This window comes from Pecten maximus, chromosome 7 (assembly GCF_902652985.1).
Source record: "Pecten maximus chromosome 7, xPecMax1.1, whole genome shotgun sequence".
Classification (NCBI taxonomy): domain Eukaryota; kingdom Metazoa; phylum Mollusca; class Bivalvia; order Pectinida; family Pectinidae; genus Pecten; species Pecten maximus.
This window is the reverse complement of record NC_047021.1, coordinates 25,934,752-25,950,919: the sequence shown is the minus strand read 5'-3', so window position 1 is coordinate 25,950,919 and position 16,168 is coordinate 25,934,752. Positions and strand designations below refer to the sequence as shown.

The window sequence follows — 16,168 nt, the reverse complement described above, 5'->3', positions numbered from 1 at the left end:
ATATATACATATTATGATAATTTTTTTATCTCTGGTTTTTAGCACAGTACTGGATCATTTAGCTTATTTTTGATAGTTAATGGCGCTTGTCCGAAGTGTAGGTGTTGTACATGTATGTGTATGTATTGTAAACTTGTTTTTTTTTATCTATAATGCACCACAGTGCAAAACACGATGTTCATTATGGCATATGATGAACGTTGGGGGGTATCATTTTTTATCGAATTTTAATATAGTCCCCCAAAACGCCTGATAATGTTTTATACACACTAGAGAGGGTCTAAATACACGTAGAGTGTAAATAATTCTCAGGTCCCTATGAATAAAAAAATATTCAAGTTAACCCTTGGCTTGAAGAGTTGTTCTTGAGCATGTGAACTTAAGTTTTGTATACCAATTAGAGCGAAACTGCTATTTTCATATTATTACATATACATTCTTTGTAGTCACAGTTACATATGGTGTATACTGGGTGTCGCCACAATTCTAAACTCGACACAACCGTGTATATCTGTCTGGATTTGTTCTTAGCGACTACCAAGGAATTGAAGTAAGTAAAGCGAATTTATCTCCCCTATATGGACCGTAGTGTTGAACTATGGTTTTAGATTTGGTCAGATACAAATGCAAATGAAATCAAACTTTATTAATTTTACAACAATCATAAAAAAGTTATGTACCTTATATTTATTATCAGGGGCCGCGGTGACCGAGTGGTTAAGGTTTACGTCTGGTAGTTAGATAATAATAGTCCCTACTAGACTACCTGATCTCACCACAGGCGCTTGCATAGAAAATATGACTTGCAATTTTTTTTTGATATGACAGTGGTATGTGTAATATGTTAATCTGAAGCTTGTACTTAACAGATTACACATACCACTGTCATATCAAAAAAAAATTGAAAGTCATATTTTCTATGCAAGCGCCTGTGATCTCACCTGTATCACGTGGCGAATTTCACGTACTGTATACAACATTTTCCCGGCTGATACTAAGGTGACACTTTATCACTAGCCCTCCACCTCTGGTTTGCGAATTCGAAACCTACGTGGGGAAGTTGCCAGGTACTGACCGTAGGCCGATGGTCCTTAATTGACCTTGGCTGTTAATAGGACGTTAAACAAAAACAAACAAACAAACAAATTATATTTATTATCACTGTCGGCTCATGTCGATACACACAGACTGTCTTGAAGTGGATGTACGGGTACGTTACACAGGTACTGGTATCCCTACTTTACACGGACACGTATTAGGGTTGTAATGCATCAGAAGATTGCACCGTTCAACCATATCATACGTTGTACAGGTTGCAAAACCAACTTAATTGTGCCATTATGGACATTCACATTTTGATATTGGCCTATATCGCCCCAATATGACATGGTTAAGATCATCCGGATGGCTGGGGACTTCCCTGTCACCCTCTCAAGGTAAAGGGATGCTTATTTTTCACCCATCATACTATTCTATTTATGCATGGTCTAATCTAATAATATTATAATTCAGTTGACGACGTTCATTTTAGTTCTGCCTGGTTAATTTTGATATCTGGCGTGGGCGTGTTGATGGAGGATTGCTTGGTGTAACAATATTATTCAAATAAATAATTTATATTTAACATTTAATGTATGGAGTGAAGTTTTCAGCCAATGATCCAAATACTTGTTATGTTTCAAATTTATAAAACCTTACTATTTACATGTATACCCTACCAAGTGACAAAGCTAAATTAAGTTGGATATAATTATGTATACACAAGCGGATTTCTATCTTGAAATTTATTATTGATAACTGAATTTGAAAATACGTATGAAGAAAAATATTCTAAATATTAATTTACTAGGTGATTTTTAGCTTTGTTAATAAGTTTGAGTGTTGAGTTAAAGAAGCCATTGATACACTAACGAGTTTTTAGAGTACTGGATCATCAATGAATGCCAGATGTAATTAGATGATCATGTGTATAATTTGTATGATTATTCTATACCCAATGACTAGGTTAACCAAGAGTGTGTTATGATTAATGTACGGCTAGTCAGTATGATACTATTTAGATTGTTCTGTTGATCTTTAATATTTGTTCTGCTATACAGCTGGGCAATTCAATCTTATTTGTATATGCTTTAACTGTTGATATATCACAATAATTAAGGGTACACGCATGCTGAATCGATGATGAAAATGTTTTTACATTAATATTTATCATCCCTTTTTTCTATAAATAGATTTTCGTCGTTATCGCTCTACCAACTTGGTTGATTATCGGTATAACAGTTTTGTTTTAGTTTAAACTCTTACAGCTATCATCTCTTGTTAGAACTTTTTTGTTTTGTGATAAGACAATGTCCTTTCTATCTTTTATTGTGTAACGTTCAGTGTTGTATAGCGAGGTGATTCATATCGATTCAAATGACATACACCCTAGGTTCGTATATGCATTACTATAAGTGCAAATAGATAAAATCAACACGGTAGGGAAATGAAATTCCTCTAATGTTTTCAGGCTTGAACTTGGAGGCCATCTTCAGGCGAGTGTTTATGATGTCGAGGCAGAGACTTGTATATATTGTGATATACAAGTCTCTGGTCGAGGTACCGACTTAATGACGTAGATGGTAGCAGACTTGATAGCTGTATTGATATATATACCTATATATTCGAGTAAATTCTTTAGAGCCGTCTATCCAAACTTTGAATGTTTTTTTTTAAAGAAAAATGAACAAAGAAAGATTATACAATATTTCACCCGTGTGTTAATACGTTATAGGCTCAATTATTATCCTATTATTGTTTGAATTGCCGGTAACCCAAGTGAAAGGGCTTGTATAGAAACATCTCTATAACCTGTTCTTCAATTCCCATCAATCGCTCGATTTGATAAAACATTTTGAAATGAATCAAAAAGGAAGTTGACGACATGACATCATTGTATTGTTGCCAACACGCAACACGTGATATCTGTCACAGCCTAGGGGCTGACAGAGAAATATCAAACAGATAAAATATAAGGCTATTAGTAATATAATTCCCCCTACCCTTTCACTGAAGATGAGATTCACAAAATTGAACTGTACAGCAGGGAATTCCTGCAAGAAATCCCTCTAAAACGTCTGAAGATGCTCAGTGAATTAGATATAGAGGAGAAAGGCAGACCTCCCAGCCCCTGACTTTTAATCATTTGCTATTATCGCTTAAAATGATCACACCACTCTTAAGGGAGATACTGAACAATTTTATTATTTTTTAATCCAGTGTAAATAAGTCCGGAAGTGTACATACCTGTATAGACTTTTAATTACCTTCAATTACATACGGCTACATAAGCTGTAGTGGTGGCTCGCAAAGTCAACGAGGGAATCTACCAAAGAACCTGAACCTGAATGGCAGAGAAACGTTCAGTCCGAGGTGTAATATCCTTGATCGTCTAACCCTCGATTCCAGACGATCTAGACTATCATCAAGAGAGCTTGAGATTTCTCTGTGGCATTCTCAAGGAGGGAAATGATTATTATTCTCTGATCATACAATTTTATTTGATGAAGGTTACGTTGTTCAGATGACAAAAAAAAAAAAGCAAAAAAAGCCGAAGGCCTAGGGCAACAGCTCCATAGCACTTCCCTGCTACATCGGAGCAATGATTTGATTGTTCCTCCTATACCGTTGAATAAATGAGTTATTACCTGACTCTCTGTTTAAGGAACTGTTCCATGATTTAAAGAAGGAAGAATAAAAAATGGAAGGCATTTTATCAACACAAATTGTTTATCCTTGTTTTGCCGCTGTAACAATTCAATGAACAATGCATTTTGATTCGTATACATTTATTCAAATGTTAAATTAAGTTGACATCGCTTTTTCTGCAGGATGTGAGTCCCTGCAAAAGACATATTAAATAATTTTTTAGAATTTATTTAAGTATCAAACGAATCGTACAACTTGTGTAAATACTGTTTTGTCAGAGGATGTTTGTGGTTGACACGAGCTTTCCCTTTTTTCTTTGGATGGTTGTCTCTTTTCTCAGTGTTTGTGTAATCTCCATATTCTCCATTAATAATTCAAGATCTTCCAATGCATCTCTTAACCTACAGCTGTCAGTCGCCATGACAGACGTCAACAAACTATCAGGATCGAGAGGACGCTTGAATAGGGGGCCCCAGACGGGATATCTTTACCAGGTTTCAGCATTTGTATGTTTCTTTTTTCATAAAGACGGTTAAAATACTTAATATAACTTAAATTGAGAATCGGGTAATAACTGTCGACTATATTCTTAATGTAAATCAAAACCGGTAAAATACATTAGCAGGCAGTGCTTATAAAATCAACAACTCTGTGTCTCAGCCTGGTGTTTTTAATTTTAAACTGTGTTCATCAGACAGAACAGATTCTGCATGTAAGAGAATGAAAAGCGGAACCATGGCTCTTGTCCGATCTGATGCTCATCCTAGGACCCTTAATCCTTTAACTGTTTCAAAGATGTTCTTACATTCCTTATCGGAATATAACTTAATTCATGTACTACTTGGTGGTAATCTTCCCTACAGATTAAGTCCAGCTGATCATGTGATATTTGTACTGCATAGTGCTATTTTTGTTGACAAAATGTTGCTGTTATATCAGCATTAATAGTGTAATACACGTATGGCATAAAATGTTTTTTTTATATGAGTAGTGCCGAGTTAATAACTGTTTAATTGATTTATCAATTATTTATTTATTATTATTAGATCACTCCTTCGTGTGTGTTAATAATGCGTGTGAAAGCCTGAGATGACTTTGCTAGTAGGGCGCTCCTCAACCGCTGGAAACCTCAGGCTTCACATGCATTGTAATGATTTTGTATTATTTGCTACTTACGTGATCTTTCTTTCTGTAGTTATGTAACTATTTCATAATGTATTACTTTACCCCGTCATCTCTGTAATTAATTGATGTGTGTATGTTCATTCAATTACCAATTGATGACACTTGATTTGTATTTTGACAACAATGTATATTCCTTTTTGTAACTCTTCAATTTGGAGGAAATAAAGAAATAATATAAAGTTTTTTATGTTCCTCAAACTTAAAAATAACAAAATGCATATAGACATTGAAATGGCCACCATAAGTGACATTTTAATAATAATTCTAGAACAGTTAAAACAATTACATAACAAAGCATAAATTCAAAGTAATTTTTTCCCCCACAAGTAAGTTACATTACATTTCGCCTGTAAAAATCCGCCACAAAAGTGTGTATATCTGTATAACAGATAAACACAACTTTACCCACAGAAATAGAGAAATAAAGGACATTACAGTGTACTATATATGACGTAACATTATTGTGTACTATATATGACGTAACATTATTGTGTATTATATCTAACGTAACATTATTGTGTATTATATCTAACGTAACATTATTGTGTACTATATCTAACGTAACATTACATTGTACTATATCTAACGTAACATTATTGTGTACTATATCTGACGTAACATTATTTTGTACTATATCTAACGTAACATTATTGTGTACTATATCTAACGTAACATTATTGTGTACTATATCTAACGTAACATTATTTTGTACTTTATCTAACGTAACATTACAGGGTACTATATCTGACGTAACATTATTGTGTACTATATCTAACGTAACATTATTGTGTACTATATCTAACGTAACATTATTTTGTACTATATCTAACGTAACATTATTTTGTACTTTATCTAACGTAACATTATTGTGTACTTTATCTAACGTAACATTATTGTGTACTATATCTAACGTAACATTATTGTGTACTATATCTAACGTAACATTATTGTGTACTATATCTAACGTAACATTATTGTGTACTATATCTAACGTAACATTACAGTGTACTATATCTAACGTAACATTATTGTGTACTATATCTAACGTAACATTATTTTGTACTATATCTAACGTAACATTATTGTGTACTATATATGACGTAACATTATTGTGTATTATATCTAACGTAACATTATTGTGTACTATATCTAACGTAACATTATTGTGTACTATATATAACGTAACATTATTGTGTACTTTATCTAACGTAACATTACATTGTACTATACCTAACGTAACATTACAGTGTACTATATCTGACGTAACATTATTGTGTACTATATCTGACGTAACATTATTGTGTACTATATCTAACGTAACATTACAGTGTACTATATCTAACGTAACATTATTGTGTACTATATCTAACGTAACATTATTGTGTACTATATCTAACGTAACATTACATTGTACTATATCTAACGTAACATTACAGTGTACTATATCTAACGTAACATTACATTGTAATATATCTAACGTAACATTATTGTGTACTATATCTAACGTAACATTATTTTGTACTATATCTAACGTAATATTATTTTGTACTATATCTAACATAATATTATTGTGTACTATTTCTAACGTAAAAATCTTTTGTACTATATCTGACATAACATTATTTTGTACTATAGTTGACTGGACATTACATTGTACTATTTAGAATATGTTACAATCGATGGTCAATTCATTCATTTTTTCTCGTTTTTTGTAATCTATCTTTGATCTCGATTAAACACCGACAAAATATGAACTTAAAAAACTTACACGGAAAAACCTTTAACAAGTACAAATAAGACTACGGTATCGGGGAAGGATTGTGTTCTGTTTTATCGACGACATCCGACATTCAAATATGGATCAAATCTGGGTTATGTCACATTCTCAAAACGAGAATTATGGTGACAACAACGGAACCACCAGGCATTTCAGCATCCAACTTGAATTCATTGTGTTTCACATACAGCCCATTGTCATCTTTAACCCGCATCTCTCGAACCCCTGTAACAAGACTGACAGCACTGATGTAAAACACGGAACAGACACCCGATATATCATACATGTACATAAATGATTTAGTTACACCATATACAAGTACTGCAAAGTTCCTTTGTAAAATTTCCACACTTCTAACATATACATACACACACTCGCAAGTCAGAATGTGGTGGTCTGTGTAACAGAGGCTGTCCTCCAATCAGCCAACAACCATCGACATAACCTATAGTAACATGTAGGATCCAGCCATCTATATTGTCTTCTCAGATATTCGGTTATACTTATAAAGATGCCCTATACATCTGCCCAAAAAGACTGCTGAAGTTGCCCACAAAGGATAATGTAGATAAAGTTTCTGAAACAGTACATAGGGGAATACAGTCGCCCACACTGTTGCTCACAAAGGACTTCTCTTCAGAAATAACAGATACATATTTTGCTGGCCACACACTCCACTGTATTAATCGGTTCACATTGAAAATGTAGCACCATGTGAATAGGAATGTGACACTATCTTAAACGGAAAACGATGCGGCAACATCTAACTACCATCGAGGAATTTCTAGACACGGGATGAGTGTTAATTAGATTTGATGGTAAGGGTTGGTTATTCATTAGTATGCCTTGTAATTTAATTGTACTTTCACGACTGGTGCCGTGTTAAACCTTACCTTGTTTACATTTCCAATGTTTTTTGCACCTTCAAAATCCCATCCCGAAATTCATACAACTCTGTTACAGTTAAAATGTATCATTTCCATTTTTCAGTCGGACTTTATTTGATATATATGTTCATTATTTTAATGAGTGTTACTCGACGATAGACTAATAGATAACATGCAAACATCAGTGTATATGTAGAGGGACCGCGGTGGCCGAATGTTAAAGCTGTCCCCACAGTTTACTACTAGCACTCCGCCACTTGGTCACGAGTTTCTGTAAAACCTGTAATATGTTTTAGTAGTGAAACTGTCAGAATAACGTCAGGAATACAATATCAGGAATACAAGATGTACCTATGGTATACAACACCTCTGACCCGTACTAAATTAACATTTAAATTTAACTAGAAGTTGTGCTGTTCACGATATAATGGATTGAATAAAACGCATTCTACAAGGAGAACGATAGACATTGGAAGCTCCATTTAAATACCATTATATAGCGCAGGGAATACGGGCTATCGGCATGTTTAACGGCTAGGTGTTAAGGGGTATACAGGTAAGGGAGGGAGACAAGTCGTTGCAAGTATACCATACCTAGATAAGTGGACTCCTAATTATGGTCTTATGGAAACAGTTTTTTAGGATCCGTTTTTCTAACAATACATTTAAATAATCCAAATTATTCATCATGTTTGCTTCAAATTATTTCTTTATATTTTGAGATTTACTTCATTGCATTTCCCACAGAATAGAGAAAAAACAATATTAATCAATTAATGATCCACCGAACGCGTCAGAAGTCCGCACATGCGTGATGCAGTATGTCAACAGTATTCACATAGGATCCTGTCAGTAGACGATTGTAAAGCAGACTTCTACCATCAGAGTAGGTCCCTGTCACGTTTCTTATATTCTAGTTCGCCGATTATTGACACAAATGAAGTTAATTTAGAGCGATATCATAGTGGATATTAGCAGACGAATTTTGAAAACGCAACAGTAAGTGAAATAATTATTCTTTTTAAAACACCAGCTTCACACCACAGTTTCCTCTGCTTCGTAGGTATGTTGATAGATGTTTGTCGACGTTTGTTATAAATCAATAGTTACACAGCCTACACATCAACTTGATTAGTGGTATATAATGAAAACAGCCGATCTATATGATACATAACGATTTCCTCATTTTAACTCAGGATCCGGTTATTGTATATGTTTTGTGCAGTTATCGATTTGTTGACAAGCAGTTCTATGACCGAGAAAGATAATGTAACGCTGTTAACTGTATTATAATTCTAATGAGCATGTTGTTTTTTCTTACCTGGTATGTTTCACCTGGGAGTGTCAGGACAGATGTGATGGTAGGTACCTAAGTGTGTCAAAGGGTGTGTCAGGACAGATGTGATGGTAGGTACCTAAGTGTGTCAAAGGGTGTGTCAGGAATGATGTGATGGTAGGTACCTAAGTGTGTCAAAGGGAGTGTCAGGACAGATGTGGTGGTAGGTACCTAAGTGTGTCAAAGGGTGTGTCAGGACAGATGTGATGGTAGGTACCTAAGTGTGTCAAAGGGAGTGTCAGGACAGATGTGGTGGTAGGTACCTAAGTGTGTCAAAGGGTGTGTCAGGACAGATGTGATGGTAGGTACCAAAGTGTGTCAAAGGGGATGTCAGAACACATGTGATGGTAGGTACCAAAGTGTGTCAAAGGGTGTGTCAGGAACAGATGTGGTGGTAGGTACCAAAGTGTGTCAAAGGGTGTGTCAGGACAGATGTGGTGGTATGTACCAAAGTGTGTCAAAGGGTGTGTCAGGACAGATGTGATGGTAGGTACCTAAGTGTATCAAAGGGTGTGTCACGGCAGATGTGATGGTAGGTACCTAAGTGTATCAAAGGGTGTGTCAGGACAGATGTGGTGGTAGGTACCAAAGTGTGTCAAAGGGTGTGTCAGGACAGATGTGGTGGTATGTACCAAAGTGTGTCAAAGGGAGTGTCAGGACAGATGTGGTGGTAGGTACCTAAATGTGTCAAAGGGTGTGTCAGGACAGATGTGGTGGTAGGTACCAAAGTGTGTCAAAGGGTGTGTCAGGACAGATGTGATGGTAGGTACCAAAGTGTGTCAAGGGGATGTCAGAACACATGTGATGGTAGGTAACAAAGTGTGTCAAAGGGGATGTCAGGACAGATGTGATGGTAGGTAACAAAGTGTGTCAAAGGGTGTGTCAGGACAGATGTGATGGTAGGTACCAAAGTGTGTCAAAGGGGATGTCAGAACACATGTGATGGTAGGTAACAAAGTGTGTCAAAGGGGATGTCAGGACAGATGTGATGGTAGGTAACAAAGTGTGTCAAAGGGTGTGTCAGGAACAGATGTGGTGGTAGGTACCTAAGTGTGTCAAAGGGAGTGTCAGGACACATGTGATGGTAGGTAACAAAGTGTGTCAAAGGGGATGTCAGGACAGATGTGATGGTAGGTAACAAAGTGTGTCAAAGGGGTAACAGGACAGAGTTTCATACTTGTTTGTACTTGTGTTTTGTAACGGTTTATTTTGTCTCCGTGTCAATCGATTTAATGGAACCTTGAGTTCATATTAACATATTTGTGTGTATTATTTTCAATTTTCTGTATTGAACATGATCTACTCATTTTCACGATCATTAATATTTATACTGGTAGATTCATAGTGATGATACACAGTATTTATACCCAGCAGTCAATCCACACTCCTACTAGTATTAGTAGTACGTTTTACCTAGAGGTAGATCACGCACTTTTCCATTCTAGACGTTTTTAGATATAAATTTTATTTGTAAATCTATTTTTTCAAGCTTCTTTTGTAACGCAGTCCACTTTTCAAATCGATCGGTCAACCAAGATGGCCACCACGGCCTCTGATTGGATAAACATTTTGAAAATCTACTTCGCTATAATTCTTTTACTATTGCATATAATATATGGTTTCAAAAAAGTCGAAATTAAAAGCTAAATGGCTGCCACAGAGATGACTTCTGTTTGGATTGAATTTAGATATTCAATTTTGATGAAATTTGGAATGTACGTACACCATGGGACATCAGTGACCTCAGTTTTACATTTTAATATAATGGCTGCCATTTCCTAGTCTATGATTGCTCGAAATTTAGATATCGTCCTCCTTTTATGGAATTTGGTATGCAGGTGTACATGTAGTATTGTACTTCAAAAACAATGGCGGCGTTCATTGTTGGAAAACAGAAAATGGCCGCTATTGCCTGGTCTCTGTTTGGACGAAATTTGAATATTGTCCGATTTTGGTGAAATTTAGTACATAGATACATCATGGGACACTGGTCACTTTCGTTTCGTTTCCTTAGTTTCACATTTTAACAAAATTCACTGGCCTCGGATTGATTGAAATTTATATATTGATCGATTTTCATAAAAAAAAATCGTATATAGGGGATTGTGAATTCAAAGGAATGGGTTTCATTGCCATAGCAATCATACCGAGGCTTCTGAATGGTCGAAATTGGGATATTTTTTCGATTTTGATGAAAATTGGTATAAAGGTGTTGTAGGGAACTGCGAATTCAACTGCATGTGCTATTTTATTTTAATGCTGTCGTAGTATAACAAATAATTGGTCATGTATTAATATAAAATTGGGGTTCGTTTGGCCCCGACACCATGTCCGACCAGTTTATGATGAAACGGAAACAGATAACGAGTCGGATATCGAAGCGGAAAATGAAACTCATCAATAAAGTCGACAAATATGATAACCGGTAGCTATTCTTAAGATAGAGACGTTTTCAAGCAGATTTCGTAAATATTGTCTAAGTTGACAATACAATGAGAACAATAACGGCGGAATGTCATAATTGTGATAAATTTATCATTTTACTAATTCTATACATAGTTCACATTCTGAAATACACTTTTGTTTTGTATACAGAATAAATAAAAAATAAAATGCGGTTTCAAGATTTGTGTGTATACATATTACATACATAACACAACTGAATTAAATAAATTGTACATGAAATGATACAAAATCACACTCAACGAACCGGCTAAATCAAATTATGTACTTCCGGTGGAGTCCGGCTTATACAGAGTTTACTATAAATACATATATCATGCGCATGACATTTCTGGTTCAGTATTGAAGTTACCGATATATTGTGTGGTCTTAGGTATCTGGGAGCCATACACGGAAGATATCTGGTAAATAAGCTAAATTTAAATACGGGATTGATAAAGTACTGGTGGTAATTGACTGACCATTCGTGTCGCTTTACTTACGTTATCAAATTATTATTCTTTCTAAAAACTGAAATATGGAGATCGACCTAGATCAAGACACGAAGAGTACCGCAAACAGAATAATTCTTCCTATGTAAACACGGACCTGATCCTGTTCACAATATGTTGTCTTCTCTACATAATGTATAGATATGGTGTGTGAATATTTGCTATGAGTAGTCCTTGTGTGTTCTTTGACATATGGCTATTCTTCATAAAACAGGCCCTGTTATTCAGTGCCTACTGATCGCTAAATATTCAATAATGGTACAAAAGTGACATTCCGTGCAAAACGATATTAGTCCTGTTTTAAAGGTCATGAATAGGGAGTAAAATCTTTTCATTCTGACAAGAAGTATATATACGAACCATTCATTGGAGAACTGTACATTAAAGGATAATCCATTTCACTGTTCATGGTCATATTCGCCACCGGTTTGAACACAAAAGAATATACTTTCAAGCACGTGATATAGGTAACGTTAAATCTTCGTGCTTGTTGCCACTTATGGGAAACTAAAACGAGAAATTCATACCAACCGTTAATTATCTATTGGATTCCGTAGACTATGTCCGTTTCGTCGTGAAGGGATTGAGAAGGTCGAGTCCAGGTATGAGCCATTTACCATGGCTTTAAACATTCTTGTGTTCCATTTCTCTTTGTCGGTGTAAGTGTTTCAAATGCATATGAGCCATTACGTATTCTATGTGCCTATGTCACATGGACTGTGTCCTTCCAAACTCCTGTCGTGTATGCATGACTTAACATGAGATTATGTTTAAATTGTAGATGCGCTGGAAGCTGAAGAACGTATTACCAGGGAAAATGGTCAGGCGATGTAATGACAGTCTGTTGAAGTTTGGACTATTGGGTTTCCTTGGCTTGTTTATTATTTACTTGCAGTACAAGCCTGCTCCTGTAACAGGTATGTTAATTAACATTTATTTGTATATCGCTTGTAATATTCGAACAAGGTGTCATCTCTAGATCTATTCCTATAGATTAATACAATAACTCTTATGTTTTCAATGCTAATTGATCTATATGTAATTACGTCATCAATTGTCAATGTGAAGATCGTGCAAGTCAGAACTTGTTTCCGTATCATCTTATATTAGCATAATTTGCATACGAGTACAAACTAAATATTTGTGTTTAAAACTATACTTAACCTAAAGGAGCTAGTGGATAAAGAGATGGCGGGGTTTTAAACTTTGTATAGTGATGTATGTACTTGAATGTTAATAAAAATACTATTTAAACTAAACTTTGTTCAATATAATGGCGACATTTTTCAGGATTTGACATGTTCTCAGGGTTGTTAAATCCTTGAGGTAACAATCATATTACTTGTTTGTTTAGGTACCTAGCTCACCACATATCTCTATTTGTAGAGAACAATGCCATTCTTTGTCAAGGAATATGAAGCATGCTCAGATCAAATCAATTCTGAAATGATTGTATGGACATTATGATGTTGTTGATATATAATTTAGTGATAATAAAGCCTTGTCTAGGTTTACACCTAACTTATCAACCCATCTACAGCTATGGCACTTTTTTGATTGTTGCATGTTATGATAAATTAATTCGATTTTGTATATTATATCCGGTAACATTTACTGCGATTCATTTATAGATTGACGAGGATTTAATTTTCAGTTGTCAATTATTGTATCGCGTACGAAGCATGGCGAACACTAATGGGCCGCTTTATTCGTCGTCACGCGTCATCAACGTCGTAGTCGTCAGTTACTTTATTTATGGGACATTTTCCCCTACAGTTTTATTGTGTTATGTGGCTTTATGTATAAAAGATAACAGATCAAGTTCAAACATGTCAGCATCCTTTTTTTTATTAAGTAATGAGAGTTATAAAATAATATCTTTTTAACTGTTTTCCGGAGTTTTTAGGTCACTAAATTGACGACTTCTAATCGCCCTTTTTCTGTCGGAGTTCATGACCTTGACCTACTTTCAAAGTAACGATGTCAAATGTGTTAAATATTAAAACGACTTCTCAGTAACCGAGCGGCCAAGGGTCATGGTATTTGGCTAGTAGATCTAGTATGCTCGGACAAATGTCTAACGAAATAGTTAAAACGAAAAACCTTGACCTACTTTCATGGTCATATGTGTTTTAATATTGAACCGACCTCTTCTCAATAATCAAGAAGCGCTTTTGCACAGAAATTAATGGTAAACGACCCATACATATTAAGAAACTTTAGTGAATAACCTTTACAAATTTTATATTTTTTTCCCCTGCGTTTATAGTTTTTAAGCCGGTGAGAATGAATAACAGGATAATTTATAGATATATCAGTTTCTCATACCTTTGCATATGTAAGATACATTTTTCTCTTACCCTAGACAGAGATGTCCGCAGTTTTACCGGGGTGAGATTTTCTTATCTCACTCTAGGGAAAAGACAAGCTGCACGTGTTTTTTGAACGTGCTCTTGTTCTCGATAGGATGACGTCACTATGACTCGACTCGGAACGTTTGAATGTTAATATCAGTATTATTCACAAAACAAATTAAAATAAGTATTAATTATCAGAGATAATTGAGTGTTTGGTGTTCTTTTTGACACGCATCAACATCGTAAGGTGTAAAGCGTCTGCTGCAGCCTTATCACTACAGTCATCCGCCGTCCACGTGTTGTTGTTTACATAGGTTTGGATTTGGTTCACACTACGATTGGAAAACAGGATAAGAGAAAAAAAATCATTCACCCCTTTTTTGGGATGAGATAGGGGGATCTCAACCCTCGGCAAGCCTCGTGTTTGGGAATTTAAAAATCTCCCCCCTCGGGTTGAGATCCCCCTATCTCATCCCAAAAGATTCTATTATTACCATGTGGAACACCCATGTGGGATTGATATAATCTTTCATCCCCTTTGGAGTGAGACAGAGGAATCTCAACCCGAGGGGAAGATGTCTAAGTTTCCAAACACGAGGGTTGCCGAGTGTTTGGCAGCTTAATTATTTTACCCCGAGGGTAGAGATTCCCCTGTCTCACCTCCATGGGGGTGAATGATTATTTTTCTCTTATTCAGTTTATCCTCTTATGTATCTAATATTGACGTTACAACAATGCAAGGAAATGTTGATGTGACGTGATTTAATTGTCGACGTGACGTCATTGTACTGTTGCCGTGACGTCACGGTATTGTTGACGTGACGAAAAATTGTTGAGAACGTGAAAAGAGCGCGTGTAGCTTGTCTTTTTCCTAAGGTGAGATTCTTCTAAGGTGAGATAAGAATCTCACCCCAGTAAAATTGCGGATATCCTTGTCCAGGGGCCGCGGTGGCCGAGTGGTTAAGGTGTCCCGACACTTTATCACTAGCCCTCCACCTCTGGGTTGCGAGTTCGAAACCTACGTGGGGCAGTTGCCAGATACTGACCGTAGACCGGTGGTTTTTCTCCGGGTACTCCGGCTTTCCTCCACCTCCAAAACCTGGCATGTCCTTAAATGTCCCTGGCTGTTAATAGGACGTTAAACAAAACAAACCAAACAAACCAAATTGTCCAGGGTAAGAGAAATCTCTATTCCACATAGGTGCACCGAGTGACCTCAGGTCCGTCATTTTGTTTATGTGTCATTTAAAAAAAATACTTGTGATCATTGACCTATTAATTCAGTCACATTGTTACTGTTTGTGGAGAATTTATTTTTTATAGCGGAAGACTAGATAGTTTTCGTTGTGCAAGCAAGCATAGGCGGAGTAATATTTCAAATATGTGATTGGTTTTATTGTCAGGCACCGGGAAAAAAACAAAGGTTCTATACGGTTTCGCCATGTTGGATCGATTTCCCCATGCATTTTACGAAAAGGGTGTGAGAAAAATAGTCCATCATATGTTAGGTGGGCTAGGAAAATTCTACCCTCGGGCTTAAAATGTGGGGTCAGAACCTCGGCAAGCCTCGTTTCTGACCCAAAATTCTACACCCGCGGGTAGAATTTCCCTATGCCACATACCTACATATGATGGACTCTATTAATCTTGAAGAAAGGGATTAAACACATATAATTCAATTTTGTATGTTATACCTCCATAACAAAATTTTTGACGTTGCGAAATGTAACGTCATTTTTGATTGGCTGATGACGTGGCGTAATAATTTATCACAGAAAAGAGTTCGCCAAAGAAAGTGAAATATCTTGGTGTGTATAAGACGAAATTAAATTATAAGAATTAACATTAATTATTTTTTCTGTTATACAGTCATAACATAAACAAACTGGAGTGTACTCTATTCATAAACTGCTTCGCGGTTTATTTAGAGTACACTCCAGTTTTTTCTGTTATGACTGTTTAACAGAAAAAATAATTGATGTTAA

The 16,168-nt window shown here is 35.7% G+C and overlaps 1 protein-coding gene across 6 annotated transcripts in view; it reads left to right on the top strand.

Annotated features, from left to right (window-relative positions):
* The window catches only part of LOC117330379 (carbohydrate sulfotransferase 11-like), a 28,679-nt gene that overhangs the window by 9,418 nt on the left and 3,093 nt on the right, over window positions 1-16,168 (top strand). For 2 of the 6 annotated variants that reach the window (XM_033888621.1, XM_033888619.1), the window contains one exon: window positions 12,608-12,743. In XM_033888621.1, the coding sequence (XP_033744512.1) occupies window positions 12,608-12,743 (136 nt within the window). Of the gene's footprint in view, window positions 1-1,184; window positions 1,437-8,301; window positions 8,536-8,561; window positions 8,898-12,030; window positions 12,429-12,607; window positions 12,744-16,168 lie in introns of those variants that run through there. The other 4 variants (XM_033888625.1, XM_033888623.1, XM_033888620.1 and 1 more) reach the window with 4 other exon arrangements.